Consider the following 26773-nt stretch of genomic DNA (forward strand, 5'->3'; position numbering starts at 1 on the left):
GGGTATCACTTTTGTTTCTTTCTTCTCATCTTATTGTTTTAAGACTTCAATAACTACATTGAATGAGAGTGTTGATAGTGGATAGCCTTTTCTGATTTCTGATTTTAGAAGAAATGCCTTCAGTTTTTCCTCATTTGTTATAATACCGGGTAATTCTGTTCTGGTATAATCCTGTGTTACTAGTTTATTCAGAGCTTTTATGTAAGGAGATATTGAACTTTGTCAAAGGTCTTTTCTGAATTTATTGAGGTGATCATGTGATTACTTTTTGATCCTACCTTCTACTTACATGCTGCGTTACACTTATCTATTTGCATATGTGGGATGATCTTTGCATTCCTGGAATGACTCCAACTTGGTCATGATATATGATATTTTAATGGTTACTGAATTTGATTTGCAAGTATTTTGAGAATTTATCCTTATATATTAATCATGGAAATTGGCTTGCAATTTCCTTTTTTGCTGTGTCCTTATCCAATTTTAGTATCAGCATAATACTGACTTCATTAAATGAGTTCAAAAGTATTCCTTTCCTTTGTAGTTTTGTGGAGTCATTTGAGGAGCATTCATGTTACTTCTTTAAATATTCTGTAGAATTAAGTTCATTATTTCTTTCTTTGTATTAGTTTTTGAAATGCCCTAAGAAGTGATGATATATCATTAGGTTATTTATTTGAGATCTCTGATTTTTAAATACAGGCGTTTATAGCCATAAACTCCCCCCTTAGAATTATTTTCACTTCATTCTAATTTCTGTTCTCATTTTCATTTGGTTGTAAGAATTTTTTAATTCCCTCCTTAGTTCTTCAATAGCCTTAGTGATCATTCAAAAGTATGTTTTTCAATTTCCACGTGTTTGTATATTTTCTGTACTTTTTCTTGATGTTCATTTCTAATTTCATTCCATTATGATCAGATAAAATATGAGAAGTTATTTCTATTCTTTTGTTAACACTTGCTTTATGCATTCATATGAGCTGCTTTGGAAGAAGTTTGATGGATGCTGAGAATAATGGATATGATTGTAGCTGTTGGGTGGAATTTTCTGTAGATTTCTGTGAAGTCTATTTGATATATAGTGTCAGTTAACTCTGATGTTTCTTTGTAGATTTGTGGGGGAAGCAGGTTTGTATAAACTATCTATTGCTGAGAGTAGGGTATTAAAATTACTTATTATTTTTGTGTTGGGGTATATCTATGTTTTTATGTTCAATAGTGTTTGTTTTTTGAAAGTCTGTGTGGTAATGTTTGGTGTGAATACATTTATAATTGTCCTTTGTGTCTTCTAATTTTGGTTTAAAGTCTGTCTTGACAGATAAAAGTTTAGTTATTCTTGATTGCTTTGTGGTTCCATTTGTTTAGAATTTTTTTTTCCATCCTTTTAAGTTTGTGATTGTCTTTGCCAGTCAGATGTATTTCTTGCAGTTAAAGAAATATTGGATCTTTTGTTTTAATTCAATCTTCTAGTCCTTGTCTTTTTGTTTGTTTGGTTATTTTTATTTTATTTTTTTTGGCCTATTAACTGGAGAATTGAAAGCATTAATAGTCAGAAGAGAAAAGTTTTAAAAGTGGGAAAGATGAGAACAAATAGTGAAAGGAGAAACTAATCTATCTGGAAAAAAAAAGAATTGAAAGCTAGAGATAAGGAGAAAGGAGATGGAGGAAGAAGAGTGAATTTAAAATGTAGGCATGTGTTGGTTCATAACTAAAACCCCAGCATTTAGGAGGCAAAAGCAGGTAGATACTAAGTCCATAACTAACTGTATGGTGAGAACCCATCTCAGAAAACAAAACAGAACAGGAGAATGTAAGAAAAAAAAAGATATTAAAAGGTAAAGAAATGAGAGAGAAAAAGGAGAAAAAAGAAATTGTTTAAAATAGAATGAAAAAATTATATGTAAATATTTGAACCTAATGGTCAATAAAAAATGTCTCTATAGAAAAATAAACAAAATATACAATACCAAAAGTGGGATAAAATAAAAATAATTTTCAAAAATGTAAACAGGTTTCCAGTTCTCTAAGGAGGCCAATTGTGTGGACAGAAGTGAAAGATCTTGAGCTATGCTTATGAATTCTTTGGTATATAGCCACTTGGCTATGTGCCACCTAGTAAAAGCAGAATCTGAAATATTTGGCTACTTCTTTTTACCTTTCTGGTTCTTGCCTAGCAATAGTAGAGCATGGTTTGGGAGCAGTTACTCTCATCTGTGTGCTCATCAGGACTGGATGGAGAAAACAACAGGCTTTCTATCACTTGGTCCTATTCTCAGCACTATCAAATGTCAAGTCATGGGGCAGGGAAACCCTATGAAGATGTAGTTATCTGTCCCACTGCAGAAAGCTCACTTTCTCTACTCTCCAGTTCTCTGACTTTCTACACCTTAGCTCCCATACGTAATCACTTATAACCAATCATTCTTTTTTTTAGAGTTCTTGTGGTAGCTTCCCTAATTGATGGCTCCAAATGGGAAGTGACATTTATTCCCCTTGTGACTTCAACCCTGTTTCCCGCTATGTAGTTCTCTGCCTCTCTGACTCAAAGTCTTTCCCCTGTATCCAGTCCAGTTTTCCAGGTCAATACTTAGTTGATCAGAGCATGACCCTTGTTGGGAGGCCCCAAAGGCAGGAGAATGCAGGGACCTTGACTCTTAAACCTGGAGACTTAAGAGAAGAGCCATCCAAAATGGCTTCCCGCCAGTGCACTGCAACTGAATACTGGGAAGAAGATTGAGCTTTCCCAATGCCAGCATTCTAGGCAGATGCCAGGACCCCTGTTTGGCAAGACTGCAATTGTGGTTGGTACTGAGATCAGCACTAATTGTATTTTCTAGGAAAACAGTTTCAGCCCCCAACCTTTGCTAATCTACTTCTGTGAGTTCTGTGCACTGTAGTTCTCTTTCTCTCCATTTCACTCTCTACATTATTTTATTTATTTATAATATTCTGTCCACAACTGTGAAATTACAATGCATGTTTTCAGAGACACATTCTTTATTTTGCTGCAGCCTCAATTCCCTGCTGTGTTGCCTTTGTGTACTCTATGTTCTGCAGTGATCTTTTTCTCCCTCTGTTCCACTCTATAAATACTCTTTTTCTTATATAGTTGTGTCTGTTCACTACTGAAACTTCACAGTACTTCTCCAATATTATCCACCTTGGAGTATTACTGCTCTCCAGCTGCTCCAGCTTTATCCTGTGGAGATGCTAGGGTTCAGTAGATACTACAAGTCTGCCATCTTCCTGGCTTTTCCTAGTGGTACGTTTTCATTAATTGCTTTTTATTTTTTGTGAGTCTACTATAAGTTTTTGCCTTATGGTTACTGAAAGGTTCGCAAAACATTTGTAATAGATTATTTAAAGCTGAAAACAATTTAAATTTACTGCATGGAAAAAAAAGAATTTTTCTTCTATAACTCCCTTCATATTATCAATTATAATTGATTATATACTTTTCCAGTGAGTTTTATACTTGTTCATGTTTTTATGTTATACATTATTATCATTTTTCCAGCTTAGAGTGTTCTATTGAGCATTTATGGTAAGAATGATCTTTTAATAATTAATTCCTTTAGCTTTTGATTAGGAAAGTCATTTCTATAGCACAGTTCTTTTGGGCATAGTATTCTTGGTTGGCAGAATTCTTTCCCTCATAACTTTGAATATATCATCTCAATCACTTCTGGCTTTTAAGGTTTCTGCAGACACTTCTGCTACTATATATTTTGGAATGATATTACACGATATTCACTTCTCTTACTTTCAGAATCCTTTGTTTTTGGTTTTTGAAAGTTTGATTAGAATATGCTGGAGTAGTTTTATACATCAGACTGGAGTATGTTGGCCTTCCTGTTGCTTTTCATATCTTTCTCCATATTTTTTATTATTGTACTGGATGGGGATACATTGTGGTATTTATAAAATTTCTTACAATATATCAAATATATCGTACTTCAGTTCACCCCCTCCACCATTTTCCTTCTTCTCCTCCCATCCCCTATTCCTGGAATAGTTTTTAAAATAGTCTATGTACACCCTCCTATATACTTTAACATATTTCTAGACTACCTGCAATACTTAATGTAAACAATATGTAAATAGTTGTCATATTGCATTATTTAGTAAATAATAAAAACCATTTACATTTTCAGTAGAGATTCAAATTTTTCTTGAATATTTTTTATCCACAATTGGATAAAACCAAATGAATGGCTGGCTTTTGTTTCGTTTTGTTCTTCTCCCAAAATGGCTTAAAAGTAGCCTGGAAATAAGCAAGTCATTAAAATTGAATTCAGAAAGACATACAGCTTCAGAAAAAAATACCTCATAGAAAATTAGGGTAAACATTTTGTAACAACAGGAATTAGATAAAGTGTTGAAATTTAAAGAACATCTTTTAATGGTTGAAGCCAGTCCTTCTGAGATGAATATGAAAGCAAAAACTGTTACAACATATAGCTTTTAATACACATTCTACTCTTTGTAATAGTCCACATAATAAATCTTTTTAGCATTTACATCTCTTAATACTAGAACAGCATTCTGAGATTGCCGAGCATAAGTTGCAACCAAGTAGAAAGAACACAGTCTATCTACTCAGATTTCCAGAAAAGATGAAGAGATACACAGTATGTAAAATAACAAAATCTTTAAAATACAGAGAACTAAAGTGTGCTAAAAATGATGTCCATTTGCATGATCAGTGACAAAAAATGTAAGCCCATTGATAGAAAGTAAAAATAAAAAATGGTTATTGCATCTTCTGCTGCTGTACAAAGGATTCCAGAGAGAAAGAAACTTATGTAATGCATGATGAATAGCTTATAAGCCAATCTATTATTTTTCATTCTTAAATGTCTTTCAAAATATTTTGTGCTGATGCAGTCCTGAGGTCTGACACTGCAACTTAATAGAGAAATTTCAAGCATGATAGTGTTTTCCTTTTGATGAGGAAGACAGAATTGGTTTAGACTGTCCACTCTTCCACTGAATTTGCCACCAGGAAACCAAACAGTGAATCAGAAGCATGTTGAACTGATCTAGTTTCTACAGACCATGCTAGAGACAGGTCTGTAGAAACTAAATCAATTCAATTTTTTAAGGTGCTATGTTTTATTTAAAATACAGATTTTAATGACATCTTTAATCCTTTTGAACTGTGCTGTGGCTTAGTGAAAAATATATAGTGTGCCACCATTTCTTCAACTAAAAGGTAAGGTGTGTTTGGTAAAAAATAAAGCATATTAAATCTCCATTTTGTAGATTTGTATTCCCAAAAGTCTTGATGTAGCTGAGGCATAAATGTAGATCCATTTACTACCTGTAAAGCAGAAGAAATGTTACTACTTTTCAAAAGCAGTAGACTAATAAAAAGATAGCAAATACTCAACTCATATAAATTCAAGATGTTATGCAGCCCATCACCTAAAGCTGACGACAGAAGTTCTGGGACCTTTACTAACAAGGCAATGCCCGTGCCAGCTGTCAAGAGCAGCACAGCATCAGATAAGATACAGTAGTTAATGAAATCTGTTGTGGACAACACAACACACCCCTACAACCATCTTCCATGTACTCATGTGTGTATCATTACTTTCTCCTGGTAATCCACTGAGTAAAAACACTGGAGTTACCATCTTCTATTTTATTACCTCATTTAAAAAATTGTCCATAAATTTTCCTAGAGAAAATTGTTAAAATACTTAAGACTCAAGCTTGTCTAAGAAAACCTACATTTCCTGTAATTCTTTTAACTTTAGTAAATCAAGTAATTGACAAAGAAAAAAACAGCTTAAAGTTTAAATGAAACTAATGTATTTGGTGACAAAACACTCTGGCAACTTCTGTAAGAAATCTGTCATTCAAGGATCATTAACAGTGCTGGATTTCATTATGTAAATTTAGCACTGAGTAATTAAAGAAAAAAATTTACAACTTATATTTTCTTTTTAAAAGCATGCTTTTCCACTAGGACAAGTTTTTGTTCAACTTTCTAGTGGATAATATCTTTAATTTTTCTGGAAATGGTGATATGAATATTTTTGTTCTTCCATACCTTGTTATTTGGCTAATGGTACATATTAAAGGTGATGAAATATTTAATTACTACAATGTGAATATGTTAAGTTAGCATTTTGAATATTCTCTTCAAATAGATTGTAGGCCAACCCTGGCCAGCCAAAACAGTGATTTTTCTGTCTCCGAAATAACCAGAGCAAAATGGTCTCCATTTGGGGAAGGCATTTACTTCTGTTTATGCAGGGGAAGGGGGACATAGATACTGATAACTAAATCATAGAGATCTGACTACTCACTACAGTTTCTCCAATACTCTTAACATGTTATCCATGTTTACCTGTTTTTTATCTCTAAACTCTGAATAACAAGGCTGAGTAATTCTCCTATTTTCTTCAAATGGAATAACTAGCATGCACACCCTGGACTTGGACAAGGCATGGTTCATATGTCGACATGCAAATATCCTGTTTTTATAATGATGTTTTCTTAATTTGTAATCCCTTTTACTTGCATGCTTTATCTAAATGGTATATTTTTTTCTTGATGTCTACTTTTTATTTTCTTTCTCTTATAAATTTTAGTCTACCAAAATCTCCACAATTTTAACTTTATATAAGTTTTCTTATCAATGGTACAGAAAAGCAAGTCAAAATTTGGGAAAAAAGCTATATTTGTGTAAACTTTGCCATGGTTATGATTACCTCTTTTTTCACATTCCTCCAGAATTAAAGATGTACTTTAGTGACCTGCTTGATATTTACTCATTGTCTTAATTATATTAAGCACTTTAAAAATTGGACAATATATTAAAAATGATAGTTGACTAGACTTTTCCTAATGTATAACTCATTTGATAAAATGTAAACAAGTACTACATAAACTAATGTTACTTAGGCAAAATGTATATATATATTTGATATACTTACTTTACTTTCTTTGATCTGCATGCACAGTATGAAATCATAAAAGCAACAAACATTACCACTCCTACACCAAGTAAGACCATTTCTACCAGGCCAAGGAGTTTTATTTTTCCAGTCACTTGCTTTCTGAACATTTCTGCCTTCTCATCACCAATGGTTCCAGTCTGTAACCAAGTTAATAATTACCATTATTTGGATACATTAATGAAACAAAATACTCAAACCCACTAACTATGCATCATACTTTTCTGTAAACACTAGTATTTGGGTATAAGTCATCTGTGTCCATAAAACAAGTTTATAATTCTCTTTAAATGTCAAAGAATACAGTAAATTCCAATAGAGTAGCACTACCCCTCTCTTTAAACATATCACCCCTCCCTGTATTAAGAGTCATTCAGATTGGTCTCTGAAATATTTCAAAGTGGTCTTCCACAGACAGAAGGAAATTAGAAGGAATGACAATTCTACTCCCTCTGAAAGCATATGTAATGCATTCTCTCATTCTGTGACTAAGCAAGTCAATGATTTACATTAAAAATCTCTCTTTGGGAAATGGGAGAGGGTGCCTACACCTGTTCTAATATGCCCACTAAGCATAGTTGATTTTTATTATTGTTATTGTTTGCAGTGAGTACATGTATGCATGTCTCTTTCCTAAATACCATGACAAGAAAAATATTTAATAAATGCATTTTGAATATAATTTTAAAGTGCTTTGTCTTTCTAAAAATGAAAATTAAATATTTGGTTTTGTTAGATAGATATAATTAATAATATGTAATCTAGCCCAACCATATAGGAAATGAAAATGCATACAACCTCAAATACGATATGTATATACAATTTTGAAATGGCAAAAGTTTTTTTATATGAAAAGTTGACTACTATTAATGACTGAAAAATGAAAATACTCACCTCATTAAGCCAAAGTATAGGCACAATGTAATGCCTCTTCAGCCCCTTTAATGCTCTGTAATATATGTTAAAAATGATTACAAAAATATGTACCAATACATTTGTATATTTAATAGACATTTTAGTAATTCCTAGTATAAATGGATATTCAGAAATCAATTGTTTATATATTTAATTTCCTTGATTTTATTCTCTACAATAAATCATTTAAATTTTAGTACAGCTTTCATAGACTTTTCACTGAAGTCTAACACAGGCTGTCAATTGGATTGGCTTTTTTTTCAAGCATACATTTTTTCCTTTTATTCCTGGGTAGAATGTTCTACCCAGGAAAGTGAAATATGACCTAGAAGTAATAATCACAAGAATAATTAGATTTCTGGTAAAATGAGGCACACCATAAAATACAATTAAAAGCACTTCAAACTACACAAATAACATTTCAGTAAACATAAGATATGATTTTAAATTGCGAGAAAGAAATAAAATAATAAAAAATTGTGAGAAAGCTTTCAGTAGTTATTGTATAAAGACATTAAGCTTAAATGAAGTTGATATTCTGCCTACTTTGATTGATCTATTCATGTTTTACAACAAAATGTTATAAATATAATCTTATTAAAGAGACTTACTCAATTTTTCTTGCTGGCTTGACCAATATGTTGACCTGCAGTCGTTTTGCAAATCGTAACGTGAATCCAGTTATCTAAAATAAAAACAAACTAAAATAATTACCAAGTTCTTTAAAAAACATTTTTAGAATATTCAAATGTTACTTTTGTTGTGACAGCAGAAAAATTATTAAGAAGCTCTTATCTTGAAAGAGGACTAATCGAAGCTATTAATATTATACATCTAACAATATGTCATTACATTCTATGTAAATATATGTGCACACACAATTTATTTGCCCAACAGAACAAAATCTCAAGGTTTTAGTTAAATTTGTGATGTTGACCTAAAATGTATTTGAGGAAATCTGCTGCAACAAAATGTAAGAACTCAGATAGCTAACTCCTGAACTATGAGGGACCAAACATATATTTAGTTCAAATCCTTATGTTAGTTTAATTATAATACTTCTTCTTACTGTAATTATTTAAACAAAAATGTAACTATTAAAATTGTAGAATTTAATTTTTGGTGTGTATGGTACAGAGATTGAAACCCAGAGCTTCCTATGTACTACATAAGTACTCTAAATTGAGCTAGATTCCCTCTTTGTCTTTAAATATTAAAACTGTTGTGTTATAGATTTCTCTACACTAAGTAAAAATAATAGATTTTGTCTAAAAGTTACATATAGTCAAAAACCCTTTAAGCGCTGATAGGATGCAATGACTCCTCACAGAAGCAATACCTGCAGTTAGTGTAATGTAAGCATAAAATTGCACTATTGTAAGACTGTAAGACTCCTGATTCTAGTCTATTAAAAAAGCTTGTGAAGTTCTGTACGTTGAAATGAAAATTGAATTTTCTTGCTATCTATATGCCATGATAGGAAGAAATCAATGTAATTTTCACTAACATAAAGTTTCAATAATTTATTAAGAACATGAACAAAGTGTATCTGAAAAAAATTATTTCACTTTCATTATTTTTAAAGAACTATATTAAGCAAAACAAATCAATAATACATTTGCTTACAGGTTCAATATCCAAGTATGTCCTGTGTTCTTCTTCATTTGGATTTAAGCCTTCAATAGGTTCTGAAATATCAGGACTTGCATGTAGAAAGTGAGGGAGTGAAATATACACAGGTTTTCCTGTAAATGCATTTTAATAGTCATTTAGAAATAAATCTCTTTCCTCGCTTAACGTATCATTCAAACTATTTCCTTAAAAAACAAACCATTTTTAGATTAAGAAAAATAGTTGTTTTTGAATGCCAATTATAGTTGAGAATAGGAAAGAATTAGATCAGGTTACTATTATGCACAAATAAAATGTCAATTCCTGCACATCCTACTATAAAGTCAGTTGGTGTCTCTTCATTCTTTAGGTGCTAATTTTCAATATACCAAGTTTCATTGCTAAACAATGTCTATGGACTGAGAATTATTTTATGAGTAATGTTTTTCCTTCTTCATTCACATCCATTTCAGTGCAAAGAATATGACCAAGATAAGAGACTCTACATATTGTGTTTATCAATCCTTGCTTTAGGGACATACTAAAAACATTTACTTTTATTTATCATTTTCTATGGGGGAAAAGCCAGAACAGTGGCAGAAGGAGAACTTGGAAAGCTCGGAGTGTCCTTGGAATTTCCATTTCACCCTAAACAATGTAGCAGGAACAATATGGGTATGATTTTCTCAGTAACTGAGTTTGGCAATACTGAACAACAATTGAGACCTCAAAAATCTAAATAAAACTAAAATTTTCTGCCACCAACCTTTTTGGGTTTTGGCATTATTGCTTTAATTAATTTTAAATTTTCAGCAGAAAAAGACTTGTTGGTAAAAGTTACATTTTAAAGACAACTACAATAAAAAAGAATGCTATAAATTGTATCATGGGCTGTGATACTAATCTTATTTACTCACCCTCTTTGCATTTGCCGATGTCTAGCACACCGTATGATGTACAGTTATTTGAGATAACAGTTTCTGTGCAGAAACAATGATTGTCTGGATTTTGGAATGGAGATGCAAAGGCCTTGGCTGGAAGAACAAATCTATACACAGGAATTCCTTTCAGGTCAATTTCAGACCCAAACACTGCATAGATTGACCTACACAGGGATAGAAATGACCTTCATTCCAGGAAACTGAACAATATGCAGCAGATCTATATTTTTCTTACTTTAGTTTATACTCTTGCTTTAACTTTAGAAAATTTCGCAAAATTTTAAGACATAACAACTCAATGCATGAGCGTGAAATATTTTTACTTCTGTTCTCAAAAGCTTCTAAGGACAAATTTTCTTGTGAGTTACCATGGAGTATGTATATCAAAGATCCTTCTCATAGTTCTCCCCCTATAGATGAAGAATTTGAAGTCACATAAATATTTGCACCCAGTTTAAATTAAATAAAATTTCTATCCTTCTAATTTAATCTTGAAGAAAAAAAGCTACTCCCTTGCTGGACTGTGTGTTTCATATGGACCTCCATCAATTAACAAGTTTTCACCATGACCTAGGCAATATGCCAGAGCTCAATATGTATTTCTTTGAATCCTCAGGTAACACTATATGAAGAAATACTGCTTTCATCAATTTTACAGATGAGAAAAAGATGACCAATGCTCGCCTGCAATCTCACAGTCTTTAGAGACAGGGTTAGGTTCCAGAACAGTGGTATTTGGTCTCATCCACTGAGTCCCACCAATTTGAAACACGATTGACATGGCATTAATTATAACAGTTCTGTGACACTTGCATTATCTTCTCTGGATATCTTTAGAAACATTGTGCATTCCCTACTAGACAACTATTATTAAATACACTAATAGTTTATTCAAACATGAAAAATAGTTCTTAGCAAGGGCAAAGAATGAATTGCATTTTAAAAAGTTGAATCATATAGGCTATTTTGCAAAGAGTTAACATAAATTCCCCATAGTATTGCATCTGTTAAGAAATAAAGAAAAAAATCCCTTTTTAAAATTTTTAAAAATCAAATAACACATTAGATAAGGGTTTTCCAAGCTTCGTTTTCTTGCTTAGGAGAAAAAAATGTATGACTTACAGACATACATTGGTGTCTTTGTCTTACCTGCAAATGTCAGAGGAAAAGAACCGAAGTACTCGAGACTTGTCAACAAAAGGTGGAAAAGAGGCTGCATCTATTTAAAAATCAAGCCAGTGGCAAGTGATAGATGTAATGTACATTCTAGAAAAATCTAGAAGTCTTTTTTCAGCATAGCAAAGAAATATAATCCAAACCACCTATATAATTTTCAAGTTATGTAAAGTTTAAAGAGTAAAAAAGAAACAGGTATATTTTATTTAATCCAATATATCCAAAGTATCATTTCAACAGAAATCAATAAAAATAATATATTTTTTATTGTCAAAGTCCAGAGCACATTTTTAACTTAGAGCACATTTTAATCATACTAGCCATATTTAAAGTAACTAATAGCCACATGTGTTTAGAGGTTATCAGATTCTACAAGACTGCATACTCTACATATTCAGTAGTGTAAAATAAATGACAAAGACATTATCATTAAAGTTGTGGTTAGTGTGTTTTTGAAATGCCCTGTCTCATCAGCAGAGTGACACTTCTGAATTTCTTTAGAACACCTGTAATAACAGCATTGTTTTTATTAAGAGCAATTCATTCATTTGTACTAATGGCTGATTTGTATTATTTTTTAAACCATTTATTAAAGTTCTCTCACTAAATAGGATTTCCTGCAAATGCTGTAGAAATGTATCCATCACAAATTAAAACAGGCATATATTGAGTTTACTGAATTTCTGTTACAGTATGCTCCATAACACACATTGAATGAATGAAGAAATAACCAAATAACTCCTCCATTTGCTTCTGAAATGAATGTGACTGAAATGAACCAACATTGAATGTATTTGTTTACAATAGTAAGATCCATTCTTCAATTATTCATTCCAGTTTCTTTTTCTGACAAGTTTAACTCTGAGATCTTGTTGACCTTCATTTACACTCTTGTGATGTGTGAAACATAGCAGGATTAAAATGATTACTGATTGACTCTGGCAGTAAGAGGATTAGATATTAAAGTTTAGCTTAAATCCTCCATATTGGTTCCTATACAGGAATGGCCTACAACAATTAAGGAAATGCCTTCCCAGTACCTTAACAACTAAAAGGAATCCATTGCAAACCTTTAAAAATCAGAAATCTTTAAATGTTTATCAAAATTTTAATTTGATGTCTTTTCAAACTTATAGAAGAAGGTAGAGGATGTGCTTTTAAATTATGGTGTTTTCACCATAATACTCAGATTCCTCTTTTAGTATTTGCTTCTCAGTCCCGTAATCACACTCTCTCCCTGCCCTGTGCAACCGATCTCTGCTTCTGTCTCCTTACACTTCTGCTTCCATTCCTTCAACTTCATGGCTGATGTTCATGCACTTACATCACCATCACTGATGAATCCTCTAGCCTCTAGCTACTTTTGTTAAATCTAGCTATGAGCTTTGGACAGAATACTCTAATCATTTTTCCCTTCACCCCATAAAGAATTCTTTAGTACTTAGAAGCAGCAGAGTACGCCTCTGTCTCTGAGGACTAAGTGTCATGCTTGTGACACTCTTCGTAGTTTTGAGGCTCTTGACAATTTATTCGTAGAAATGCTCTTAGGAAGCATTATGCCCATGACTGAAAACCCTACAAAGCGAATCCAGCAGAGTTTTTGCTCTTCATGACAGTAATACGATTAAACATACATAACTCAGAGGTACATATCCCCTATGCTTAAAATTTCATCTTTATTAAACTGGTTTCCTACTGGGTATTCCCTTTCCTACTTTGTAAACATTATGCTTTTATTGCTTAGTAATGTAACACTTGCCTTTGGTTTTAATTACTTCATGGTATTTGATTCCCATTGCTTCTTAAATCTTAGTTCTTAAGCTAACAGACATATGTGTATTTTACTTTTCTTCAAGGACAACAAACCAGATCTAGCTGTACACAAAATGAAAAATTTTAGTTTTTTATTTCCCCAAGTCTAATTCAGAATTCTCCTTGTTTACACATATTTTTCATGGTTAATAAAGTAATCTGACCTTGTTAATTTGTTGTTTCTTTCTCTTTTCTCTCTCGTTCTAATTCCTTTATCCAAGAGAGATGGTTCTATTCTGCAACTTCACTAAATACCTCGGTTTTTCGAATTGTTGTGCTGGGTGGGAGCACATTGTGGCATTTACAAAAGTTCTTACAATGTATCAAATATTTTCTTGAATTCACCTCTTCTACCACTCTCCTTTATCTCCCCTCCCCTGCCCCATTCCTGGAACAGTTTCAACAGGTATTATTTTTATATTTACATGCATATGTACACAGGTACTTTTGAATCTCACTTGGAAGGGCAGTTTCCCTTTAGTAATTATGTTTCAATTCTAAGTTATCCTTATAGAACGTTGGGAAGATGTGAACAGTAACTACACCCTACGTTTGTTATTTTGTTGTTTTGAACTCAGGGCCCCATGCTTGCTAGGTGAGTGCTCTACCACTCCAGCCTCAACCCCAGTCCCTTTTCCATTGGTATTTTCCAGACAGGCTCAATGTTTTTTCAGGAGTCAGCCTTGAACAGCAGTTCTCTTAGCTCTACCCCACAAGCAGCTGGGATTGTAAGCATAAAGCACTGTCCCAGCTCACTTGTCTTTTTCTTTTATTAACCACTTATTTCTGTTGCCAGATGGCAGCTCATTAAGTATAGTTTTTGTAGAGCAATCGTTTCCCTAGTAATATAGTAAGGGGTTAATCTCAAAAATCCCATGACATTGAGCAGACATTTAGTAAACCTATGTAAAAATACAGACTGAATTATTTTGTGGGGATGTAAAGACAAATAAATTTATACCCTCAACCTTGAGAATACTGTAGGTTTGGGGTAGGAGAAGGTGAGTCATGTGATCATTACCACAAATGTTCTTACCTGTGCCATTAATCATGTCACAATAACTTGGCCAATAGGTGAGATTCCTTAGGGATAAAAAAAAGAAGATAAACAAATATTTATATTTCAACAGCACCTTATTCACCTTCCTTCTTCTATTTGGATTTAATACGCTTCCTAGCATAAGGAAGATTAAATGTGACAAATACTAAGTTCAGGAAATGTTCTAATGTTCATTTGATCTATGTTTTATTTGAAACTTAAATCCCTTTGCATCAAATTAATTGCCCGACACTATTATGTGGACAGATCAGAAAATAAAAACAGCCAAATGCTAAGTTACCTAGAAACAACCTGGAATAGACAAAGAAGAAAATAAAAAACTTTTATTAAAAACATAGGCCTCTACTTACAGATTCATTTTTTTCAATGAGAGAAATGAATTATTTGGGAATATGTTGAGTGTTCATACTGAATAAGAGAAAATTAAGTGAGAATCCCGGAGTAAGATAGAAAAGGGAAGAGAAGCAAAAAAACAAAAGCTAATGTTTGGACTCATAGAATTTAAAATATAAATATTCAATTTCTCCATTTTCCTGTTTAAACATTTGCATGGAATGACATTAAAATAGGACAGAGTTTATTGGCTAATGCTTAATTACATTATCTTAAATATCTATATGGAAGCAAAAATGATAAAAAAAATAGTAGTTTCCTTGCATTATTAGTCATTTTTAGTGATGGAAAAGCTATTTTTTTCCACTTCTAACATATCATCTAGTGAAATATTGATACAAGCTGTTTTATTTTTTAAAGAATATGCTAATAACCATGCTCTTGTCATGAGAAGTTGAATCAACCTTATTATGACCTTAAAGTGATATATAATTCTTATTCTAATTAGAAGCTCTTAGCAACTCTCCTTGAAGCCACTCTATTATTGTGATGTTGAAATGGAGTGAAGTGTTCATTGTCCAATATATAAACTTTGATGTGATTTCCTCTAAAATAAACACTGAGAAGTATTTGTTTTTTCCACTAGATTTTTCTATAAAAATATGTAACTGTGTACTCTTTAAAAGAAAAAATGCTACACCAGTAAATATTTAACTATTACATTAAATAAGGACTTAAGTTTGAGGAATTGTTTACTTATGTTAATAAAATCATTTACTTTTTCAGTTTTGCTTATTTTATTTTCTTCAAGAAATAATTGATCTAAAGTACAATTCAGAACTTTTAGGAGAAGAAAGAAAGGATTTCTTCCCTGATATTAATTAGTCTTCTTTCTATTTATTTTACACACATGAAAAATTATAAATCCTTCAGATGAGCTGTCAGGAGCTGGAGAAAAGAAATAATGATTTTATAAAGTTATTTTGTTCTTTTACTATTTTAAAAGTGGTATTTTTGCATTTAATATGCAAATTCTAGAACTGTACTTGAAATGGTAGTTTCATTTTTGCATTGACACAGGCAAAATAGCACAGTCATCAATATAGAGCCCTATTTCAAGTCAGTTTACAGGGAGAACTCATGAAAGTGTTTGCCTATATTCATTATGCTTCTGTATTTATGTAGATGCATTTTAGACAGGTAACTGAAATACACAATTTCTGTTTGACATGGCGAAGTAAAGAAACATTAAAAATAAAATATATTTTGCTACCTATTAGGCCATTGATGTATTGATTTTTCTTTTCACTATGATTATCTCACTGTATTGGTGCACTGTAATTCTGGATATGTTGTGGAGATGAAAATAATCCCTTTGCACATTTTTATGGAAGAGAACCTGTGCATCAAGCCAACTCAAACCTGAAGTAGAGTTTTAATGTTCACTGGTGTCAACATGTCAGTGGCACAAATAAGGGGTTAATGCCTAGTAGAACAGTAATTTCCAGGGTTGATAATATAGCCTGGTCTGTTTTATAGTTGGATTGAGTGCCTTCCCAGTTGTTAAACAAATACCACTCCTGTCTTGAGCACACACACACACACACACACACACACACACACACACTCTACTCAGTACCTACCTTTTCCCTTTATAACTTTCAATTATAGCAACTTTATTTATGTCATCCTTTCCATTGAAAACCTTATAAACTCCATCTACAGTATTGTTGTACTGAAAAGATACAAACAAGAACAGTTATATGTATGTCAAGTCATATTATTCAAATTAACATATGTAATCAACTCACATTTACACTTCTCTAACACTGCTTATTCAGAATTATTTTACATTACTTAAAATATAAAATGCAGTTAAGTCTGTTTAAATTGTGAGTTTAAAATTTTTTAAGGGATTATATAAGAGTTTCCTAGGAATAATTACAGATGCTGAATAAGAAAACAAATATCAGAGGTTGATGTGACCCAAACTGTAGCACTTTATGACAATTAAGTCAGGAGGCCACTTTGATCACCATCCCTATATGCTGAAGTGTGGACATAAAGAACAAAACTTATGAGAACAACGTATTTCTAGAGGCATTATAAACATTATGATCTTTAACAAGTGGGTACTAAAGTGATAAGGATTAAGCATACAAAATTAAAAACTGAATTAGCCAAGGGAAGACATGAGTATTTTAGCACAAATAATAACTGAATCGCTTGTTCTTTAAGACTTTCTACATTAACAATTGCAAGGTCATATAACCCTGCAATCCTAAATAACATCTAAAAGTAAAGTAACACAGAACTGGAAAATATAACTAGTATTCACATATAAATATTGCCAAGTGAAATCAGTCAAAATGCCAATTCAGTAAAGAGAGTTCATCCTCTTGGTAATTCAAAACATTAACTCATAACTAAAGTACACATCTTCTTAACCTCCAAACTGCCATTCATGGTATTTGTGGACCACTATAAGTTCTTATTAAGAACTCATGAATAAGACTTGCTGACAATCTCATGTGAAAATTCTAGTTTTTTAAATTAAAATTAAAACAAATTTATAATTAGTTTAGAAAAGGAAGAATGACAACATGAATACATTTAACAAAATAATATATAGTATTGAACTTGATTTTGTGAAAAGAGAAAAATCAAAATTGACAATAGTGTTCAAGAATTTATAGACTTACAAGCTAATTTTATATAAATTTTATATTTAAAAAGATCAGTAATAAATCTTAGTTTAAAATTATTTTAGCTAAATAATTAAAGTAAATTTTCCCACTAGGAAAGCTGAAACCATATGAGATGGGGACGTTAAAAGAATTAGGATAAATATTCCCAGATCAACAATAGAGCTAATAAAGTAAATTATAAACTATGCCTTGCTAATGACATTGTTTTTCTACTGCTAAAATAGAGTAATATGGCCACTCGCGTTTGGTACTTACAGGATAAAACACACCAACTGTGGTAGAAATAGGGTACGGAACCAAACTCAGGAATGGATCCTTATAACCCCATAATAGTTCTGTCAGAGTTCTGGTTTGGAACATAGAAGATTTTGATTTTTTGATAAGTGAATTGAGCACCACTTGAACAAATGCATTTTGATAGATATGGGGTGCAGCCTACAAAAAAGAAGTAACCATTTGAGATACTAAGGCAATAGCTTTTTTTAAACAAAATAAAAAGATTAAATACAAGAATTGAGTTTAATAAAAAATTTAAATAAATCTTTGAAATTATTGCAAAATTCTGTTTAGACTAAAAGTATAATTTGACTAATCCCTAGATGGTCACATTTCTCTGCCTCATGTCCAGTCACAAAAAGACATTGCAAGTAAACCCTATTTTTTTAATGATGTACTTTAAGTGATCTTCTAATTCAGTTATTATGATTTTGTCATTTTTCCAAATAACAAAATAACTGTTACAGTCTTTCATAAAAATGGCAAAACAACTAAAATCTATTGATAATTCTGATGATATTAACCATGGTGGTTTTTGGAGTATTTTAAACAAATAAGTATCATTTGTCTACTTACTGCTACAGCCAGGTTGAGAACTGTGAATGTGTCATTCTCGGTTCCAACTGATAGTGAAGGTTCAAAGATGGCAGAATTGGGCTGCACAAAAGAGACTGTGTGGTCCTCAGGGTCCTGAGTTATATTCTCCTTGGCTAGATAACGAACTCTGGAAAAAAAAAAAGAAAACAGAAGCAAAATTCAAACACTATGTTTCGTGTAAGCATTAGATACCAAATGCCACTTACTTACTCAACAAATACTATTTAAGCACACAGACTATGTCTGGAATTATGTGAAGCAATTGGGTTAAAATGATAAATAATAAATTAGTTCTCTACCAAACTAATCAGAAGTATCCTAGACTTGCAAATAGGAAATTAGAATAACAGAGGAGATGTATGTTATAATGGAATTTTATACAGGGTCCATCAAAACCAAAGAACAGATATAGTCCAGGCTTCGGATGGTCATAGTGGGTGGGGGTAAGGGTCAAGATCAATAGGGTAATAATTCGAGTCAAGCAGTTAAGATTCAAACAGAAGTTTACTTGGGTAAAGTAGGACACAAAGTAGCGAATAAAACAAGAGCATGATGCATTTGGAGGAATGCAAATATCTGAGCGTATTGTGGCTTGAAGACTAAGAGTTAAAAAATGGAGAGAAATTCACTGAAATAAGCAAGCTTTCAAAAGCAAAAGGACTCCATACTGTACTCAAACGAAGTGAAGGAGAATATTGAGTACATTTTTTATACTAAAAAGAACTCTCAAAGTACGTGGCTCTGACTTTGCCATCTTTTTTTCAGTATTTTAATGAGAACAAGAGGTAAGAGAGTATGATTTCCCTTTTTAAGGACTATATACCAACTCTCCCTCCTTCCTGTATGTATTGAATACTTAGTATTTCTAAGCTCCTGACTTTAACATCTCTAGGATGTAAAGTACAAAGTACCTTTGGGGAACTGGGTGAAAGGTGATTATTATGGTGAAAATATTTTGCAAGTACAAGACATTTACTGAAATGAAACAAGGTATACACCATTCATAACACTAATATATATTTGAATGTCTATCACGTGAGCTGAATAAGTAAAGACTGAAAAAGCATCAGACTGAAATTTAGGTAAAAATACACTTTAAGCTATAAAGAAAATAGGAATATTTGTAAGGTGGGGATGATGAGTCCCCAAGAACAATGCATAAGATAGTGAGTTTTCAGTATTTTCTTATTTCATTATGGGTAAATCAAAGCCTCACATTATTGTAAAAGAGGATTTAAAACAAGTTAGAAAAATATTTTATTTCTAATATACTTTCACCGGTTTTATTATTTATGATAAAAGGAGAATAAATGATACAATAATATTATTAATACAATAAAAATATAAAAAATCTGGAACAGCACCCAAAACAGTAAATTACTAATAATGCATTTTCTTTAGATTAACTGTATTTTAAAATTGGAGTATATATTATTAACATTTAAATTCAAGCTACTCTAGTTTTAGGAACATTTAAGTAAACATGATAATTCAAACACTAGAAAAATAATTTTGAACCAAATTTGTTATCTTACAGTGTACTTTCAGCATTATACCAGTAGATGGCACTCACTAAGAGAAAATCCTTAAAACAGAGCTCTGCCTTTAGAAAGTTTAAAGAGAATATAACCATTTAATTGGTTGTTTCAAAAACTGGTAGTTTTTAGGGCTGGCAGGATGGCTCAAGTGGTAGACCACCTACCTAGCAAATGTGAGGCCCTGAGTTCAAGCTCCAGTACTGCAAAAAACTGGTAGTTTTGGAAAATGTTAGCTGCTAGGGTCAAGGGAGAATCTGTCCTAGATTTTGCCCAAGATTGCTTTCTTCATACTCCTGCCAAAGCAAAAGTAACTTTAAAATGATGTAAGTTATATATGAGAATATTATGAAGTAATTTCAGTATTCACAGCGTTGGTCTAGGTCAGAAAATAACTAAGATCTTGATGTGGGCAATTTTATGCTTTGACCCATGCTCTAGCTTGTCAATCAAGGTTTCATTAAACTCAGTTCAGCAGTCATTGGCCAAGTAAGCCTGTGTTTCTGTTTGAGAAGAAACATCTTCCTGTAGTTCCGGATTTTTGTAGATGTATATCATAGCTATAATATTCTTCTGGAACAAGATACTGATATAAGCTTTTACTAATGACATAAGAACTGTAAGATCAAGAAAAATATTTTCCCATCTTTGACATATGCACAGAGATGGCAAACTTGGAGGAAATTGATAAATCAAGATAGGCATCATCATCCTCTCCAGTTTATAAATCATGTATTACAGTAGTAAATGCTATCATCACAACTATATATAATTATATATAGTTATATATGTATTTATATATATATATATAATTTGTGGTGTCAATTGTCAATCAAAAAATATAGTAATGATTTGGAGAGAATGGAAAATTATACAATCATAAAATATCCCAAACATGTAAGAATTATGACTGAATTATAAAATTTTTACAAACATAAAATCCTGTGATATAAGTTGATCATGGTATACAAGTAGTTGTAATTATCCTTGAGAGAACATTCCCATATAGATATAAATATAATACTAATCCTTGGTTAAAGCAGTGACTTTAGCACCTAAGTCTTCCCTTTAATTACTTGATAGTTGGATAAAAAGATACTCCACGATATAAATGGGAGAAAATGTACACAGAAATCTATGAGTTACCCATCTCTTCATTTGTATGAACATGGACAAGTCACTCCTCATCCACTGGTGTCAGTTTTTCTATTTACAATATAAAATGTTCTTATTGATCATTCCTCCTACTTCTAAGAGTCCATTAGGTAGGATAACTGTGTGGTATATTTAGTCTCAGTACATCAGAAATTACTAGATAAACCTAAATACCTGTATGACTTGGAAATTGGTTAGACTATAAATTCTTTGCAGAGACTGCAGTTAAGCAAAATCAATTTAGTGCTATGATTCTTAAAACTGAATATAAATCTGAATCAAACAGAGGTTTTTAAAGGTCATAACTGGTCTTCAAACTGAGATTCAGATTCATCTGGTATCTGAGAATGACTGGCTCCCGGTGACTCCAATGCTAGAGGTGCAGGAGCCAGGCTTTGACAACCACTGATATAAGGTAGGCGCTTAATTTTAAGATGTTAAATGTGAATAGGCCTTTCCCTCCTGCTCAGAATGCTTATTTCAGAGTTGAGAATATATGCCGTAAGTGCCAAACAATACAGCTCTGAATTCTTAAGTGCAGGGCAGTAATTTGATATTAGTACATTTATAATAAAATCTGTATTTCTTTTCTATATCCTATCTAATAATATTTATATATATAATTATATTTATTATATATAATATATATAATTATATATATTTATTATATATATAATATATATATTTTTTTCATTAATCCAAATAGTTATTATATCCTTAGATTAAGATTCTATCAAGGTAGGAAAAAATAATTTATGGTACATTGTTGGCAAGAAAATAAATACATTTCAATACAATGGTTTTGGTCAGGTGAAGCCTTCTCAGAAGGCTTATGCTTGAGGTAAGTGTGACACTCGTTTCTGGGAACTCACTCACCTGTATGTGTAAGGACCTCTTTGTTTAACCTTAATATTGCTGCTGTTCTCTACCACTTCCTGTGGGTTTTGCACATCAAAGATCCAAAACTGCCTGTAAACTTCTGTGCCTGTTTTAACCCAGTTTTTAAAAGCAATTGTACCTTCTTCAAGGACAACTTCCTATGAAAAAGAAAACAAGTTTGAGTTGTTTCTTTCTAGTATGTACGGATGATTCTAGGACTTTGCTTGTAACATTTAGTCATCCAGAATAAAAGGACCACATTAAAATATCATACCAAGAACATCTGCAACTCTGTTGTGAACGTGAAGCAGAGATTTTTTTCATTATTTTATAACAACATCCTTTGATTAGCCCCTTATGAAAAGAATCAGTGGTAATACAAAAGCAATGGCTATTGATTTTATGGCAAGCTTTTGGGTGAACCATTACAGTCAATAAATAGCACAATTTAGTAAAACATTTATTCAAGTTGATCCAAAATGTTCTTATCATGTTGGCTCTTCTGCCCCTAAGTAGCTGGCTTGAGGCAAAACAGAAAAACCAAGAGAAAAATTGAATAGTATCAGAAAAGTTTTTCTTTTCCTTCAAAAGTTGGACAATTCAGGGTTGATGCCTCAACATGTATTAAATGAAGAAAATAAATGCTTATGGATGGAAACAGATACGTGATTTTTCCTCTTCAACATCTCCCTCAATATGGCCTCTCTAATTCTTAATATATTTGCAGAAAGTCATTAGTCCACATCTCGGGGAATTATAAAGCCTAATTCATAGTTAAGGGGCTAATAGTTTTTAAAGAAAATGACAAGATAAGGAAGCTGCCCTATTTGTGTGTGCATATGTGTATATGAAATCCATTAAAAATCATGGGTGCCCTTTGTACTGAAAATAGACAAATAGAAAATACGCCACTGACACACTTTAATCACCTTACATTAGAAATCTGGTTCTTTATTCAGGAGCTTTGGGGCCAAGCGGAAAGTCATCGAACCCCTCAGAATTCATTTCATGATCCACATGATAAGGAAGTTACCTTAGATGCTCTCTCAATTTTCTGCCTCAGGTTTTCCTCTCTCAGCAGGTAGTCTATGAAGCTATAGTAACTAGTGCAAACAAAGGAGATTTTATATCTCATAGTATTTCAAATTAAATGCTTTGTGAAGAATGCCCTGGTTCAAGAGCTCCAACTTATCTTAGTGTAGAAGAAAGTGATTTCACAGAAAATAAGCCTGAAGAGACTCATGAATTCAGGAACAATCTGACCTACTTTTTCCCTTTACCTGGAAGCATCAATTTATGATGGGTCAGGAAAGGACAGTGAACATTAATGATCACAGTAGAGCGCACTAAACTCTAAGAAACCAGGTGACTGGCTTAGGTGAAACCCAGGCAAATTGCATAGCCATGAGGAAAACCCTTCCCTCTGACCCTTATTCTAGTCCTTTTATGTCATGCTATTACTGGCTTTATTTAAAAAAAAAAAATCACCCCCTGTACTTAGTTGATTGAGGTAAAAAAAAAAGTTTCAGATTTTCAGGATATTATATTGCTTAATGCAGAGAATAAGTGATTTCCTTAGACAGGATCTGGGCATCCAGCTAAAATACAATTACAAAATCCTATGCTGTTGCAATACACACTGGGAACAAGTGCTGCTAAAGTGACATTTGAATCTCTCTCTCTCTTTTTTTTTTTTACAACAAATTGTCCTTGAAAAACTCCCAAATTTATTCCCCAGAAGGCTTATGCCCGCAATTACAAACTGAATATTAAGACAAAATTACATAAATTATGACATTCTTCTAAAGGTAGAGGTGTTAGTAAATGTTGAAGCTGAAACCTGCATTAATTTACCCAATTTTGAGAGACTCTGAAGGGAGAATACACACACACACACAAAATGTAGGTACATAGAAGAGTGTCAGTACACAGCAGATGCTCAATAAGTGTTAACTATTAGTGTTATGCACATCTTTTCCACTCTTTATAAACTCTATTACAATTTACTCATAACTGGTCTTAAACAGAAAAATTTTCCCTTCTTTAAAAAAAATTTTCACATTTGTGCATTATGTGTATATGCTGAAAGAAGATGAGTTAGCATATTAGTGACAGATGTTCTGAGAACCAAAAAATGGCTTTAGTATTAGATTATCATTAATTAAAACCCCAAGTAAAATTTGGTGAAACAATAAGTAATAATTCTGGCTCATATACAAATCAGCCTTCCAGAATTTATGTAAAGTCTAAAATGGAAGATTTTGTATTTAGTATGACAAGTAAACTACGGTGATGTTAAAATGGGCTGGAGGAAGAAAACTATATATGCTTTATTGCTATTTCTTAAAACATTGTTTTTAAGTGACATGTTTTTATAGCTCGGTGGAAAACGGAAATATTTGTAGTTTAATTCATTTTAATATTGGAATTTTTGTTTTGTTTGTAACCCAGGCTGACCTTGAACTCCTGATTCTCCAGTCATAGCTTCCCAAACCCTGGGATTACAGGTGTGAACCACCATGCCCAGCTCTATTGTTTTTTCAATTAAAAAAATTTTTACATTGCTTCTTGTTCTCATCTTATGTCATTAAAGATAAAAACATTCTATCATCTTTAGCAACTAACAGTTTAAACATTTCTTTTTTAGCTTGGTAGACATTAGAAAAAAAAATCAAATTATTTTATTATGTCTGGAAGTACCAAAATTATATATTAAATTATCATAAAAACTAACTTCTATTATTAAAATATGAACTATTGATTCCAAAGTTAAACATTTTAATAAATATGATTTGATTAAATTATTATTAATTGTTAAAGTAATTGTCACTTCAATTTGCCTTGTCTAAAAGCATTTTTTTTACCAGCTACTAAAGGAATATTCTTTTCAAAAATGGGGAAGGAAATAATAGTATAATTGAATGAATAAATAATATGATGAAATAATTGAATTTTAATCTTTTTTGATAGCCAAAATCAAACCTTTAATCTCATTTTGGTGTTCTATAGTCAATTTAATAGGGAAATTGGAATTTATTTAAGGTAACCTACACTATAAAATATTTACTAAGCTTTCTATCAAGTGATGTAAACAATATCAAAGATTAAATTATCTTTTGCAAATGGTGGCAGAACTTTGACCTTTTAAAGTGCTTTGGTAGTTTGTTCATTCATGGTACCTCATGCTATTGACTTTTAGTCTTTCTAGGAAGATTACAGAAATCTGCTAGCTCTACACAAATCTATTAGGAATCGTGCTAAATAATACTGGTAAGAATGATTTTAGTCATAATCTTAAAAAAGGTGTGAAGTCTCCAGAAAAATTCTTTGGAAAGAAACAGCAAAAATAAAAAATATTAGAAGTAAAATTTCTAGACTATTTTAAACCATTTCAAATAATGGCACAAAGGTGTCTGTTATCTTTTAGAATTGGAAAGTAACAAAGTGCCTCACTCTACACTTTGTAAGTGAGATGATTTTTCTGATTTTTTTCAATTAAGCATTTTAAGTATTTTATTCAAAATTAGTTTTGCATGTCGGAGGCTGATATCTGGAGGACCATGGTTTGAGGCCAACCCAAGCAAAAAGGTAGTGAGATTCCATCTCAACCAATAGATCAGCATGGTGGCATGCACCTGTCATCCCAATAATGGCAGAAGCTTAAAATAGGAGGATTTCAGTCCAGGTTGGCCTGGGTAAAAAGTGAGACCTTGTATCAAAAATAATCAGAGGAAACAGGCCTGGAAGCATGGCTCAAGCTGTACAGGACCTGTCTATCAACCGATACAACCCTAAGTTCAAACCCCAGTACAGGGGGGGAAAACAAAACAATTTACATTCGTATATAAGCAGTAGTTTTTTCAATTAGCTATTACTAAATTAAAAGAAGTAATATTCAACGAGTTTTAAGAATTCACATGTACCCAACTCTATATTCCTATAAAATAATAGCAGTGCCCTGAATGGTTCTGAGGTAGACACATAACTCAGGGACTTGACTCCTACTATATACCAGTATCATTTTAAATACAGTTTTGGAAACTGAAAAAGAAAAAGAAAGTCTTATTTAAACAAAGGAAAATTCTTAACTATTTTTTTCTTGGTGATGTGGATAGGATCCAGGACCTTGAGCAAGCTAAGCATCTATCAACCACTGAGTATCCCACCACACACCCAGTCCTGTAGATTACTGAGGTAATTAAAACTGACACAACCTTAAATGATGCTTAGTCTTGAATGGACACTGGAGGGATTCTGATGGTGAGTTGATGTGTCTTGCTCTACGGAGATGTAGTAGTATATAATCTTTTCTCTAATTTCAATTTCAGACCTCTCCTTCTTGAGTCTGAATGCATATTGCCCCCTTTTGTCTTATAAAAGATTCACAGATAATATTCATTTCACAATCAAGAAAAAATATATTTTTAATTTTATACCCTTGTTATTTCAAAAGCATTACTGAATATGTTCTAATCATTATTTCCTCAACTTTCATCATCCAGAAAACATGTTATTCTTCTTGATTTCTGGTTTCTTATTAACCTCTAAGAAATTACTCTTTGCTTCCTTCTTTTCTTTCATGTGAACTAATTTATTTTCATTTTTTGTTTTTGGCGTTCTGCCTCTGACAGTATACAAATCCTTACAGTAATCTTTCTGCTGTTTGAACTCTCTAGATAGCCAAGGGTTTGTTGAATTCTCTCACAATGATCAAGTTTATCTGAGCTCTGAAACACCGACTGATGTTCATATTAATGTACTTATAAAATCTCCCTTTCGCTTTCTCAGATACATGTTTCTAACAGTA

The 26773-nt window shown here is 32.1% G+C and overlaps 1 protein-coding gene across 6 annotated transcripts in view; it reads right to left on the reverse strand.

Annotated features, from left to right (window-relative positions):
- Positions 1-4378: 4378 nt before the first annotated feature.
- Cd36 (CD36 molecule (CD36 blood group)) overlaps positions 4379-26773 on the reverse strand; it is a 76539-nt gene continuing 54144 nt past the window's right edge. For 5 of the 6 annotated variants that reach the window (XM_074064884.1, XM_074064882.1, XM_074064881.1 and 2 more), the window contains 12 exons: positions 21964-22124; positions 18377-18524; positions 17780-17959; positions 16460-16551; positions 14460-14506; positions 11585-11654; positions 10412-10599; positions 9510-9628; positions 8495-8568; positions 7863-7917; positions 6948-7108; positions 4379-5323 (listed from right to left, as the gene is read on the reverse strand). In XM_074064884.1, coding sequence (XP_073920985.1) covers positions 5320-5323; positions 6948-7108; positions 7863-7917; positions 8495-8568; positions 9510-9628; positions 10412-10599; positions 11585-11654; positions 14460-14506; positions 16460-16551; positions 17780-17959; positions 18377-18524; positions 21964-22124 — 1299 coding nt within the window. In that variant the 3' untranslated portion in view covers positions 4379-5319. Of the gene's footprint in view, positions 5324-6943; positions 7109-7862; positions 7918-8494; positions 8569-9509; positions 9629-10411; positions 10600-11584; positions 11655-14459; positions 14507-16459; positions 16552-17779; positions 17960-18376; positions 18525-21963; positions 22125-26773 lie in introns of those variants that run through there. The other variant, XM_074064883.1, reaches the window with a different exon arrangement.

The sequence above is a fragment of the Castor canadensis genome, chromosome 2, assembly GCF_047511655.1.
Source record: "Castor canadensis chromosome 2, mCasCan1.hap1v2, whole genome shotgun sequence".
In the NCBI taxonomy this organism is placed as follows: domain Eukaryota; kingdom Metazoa; phylum Chordata; class Mammalia; order Rodentia; family Castoridae; genus Castor; species Castor canadensis.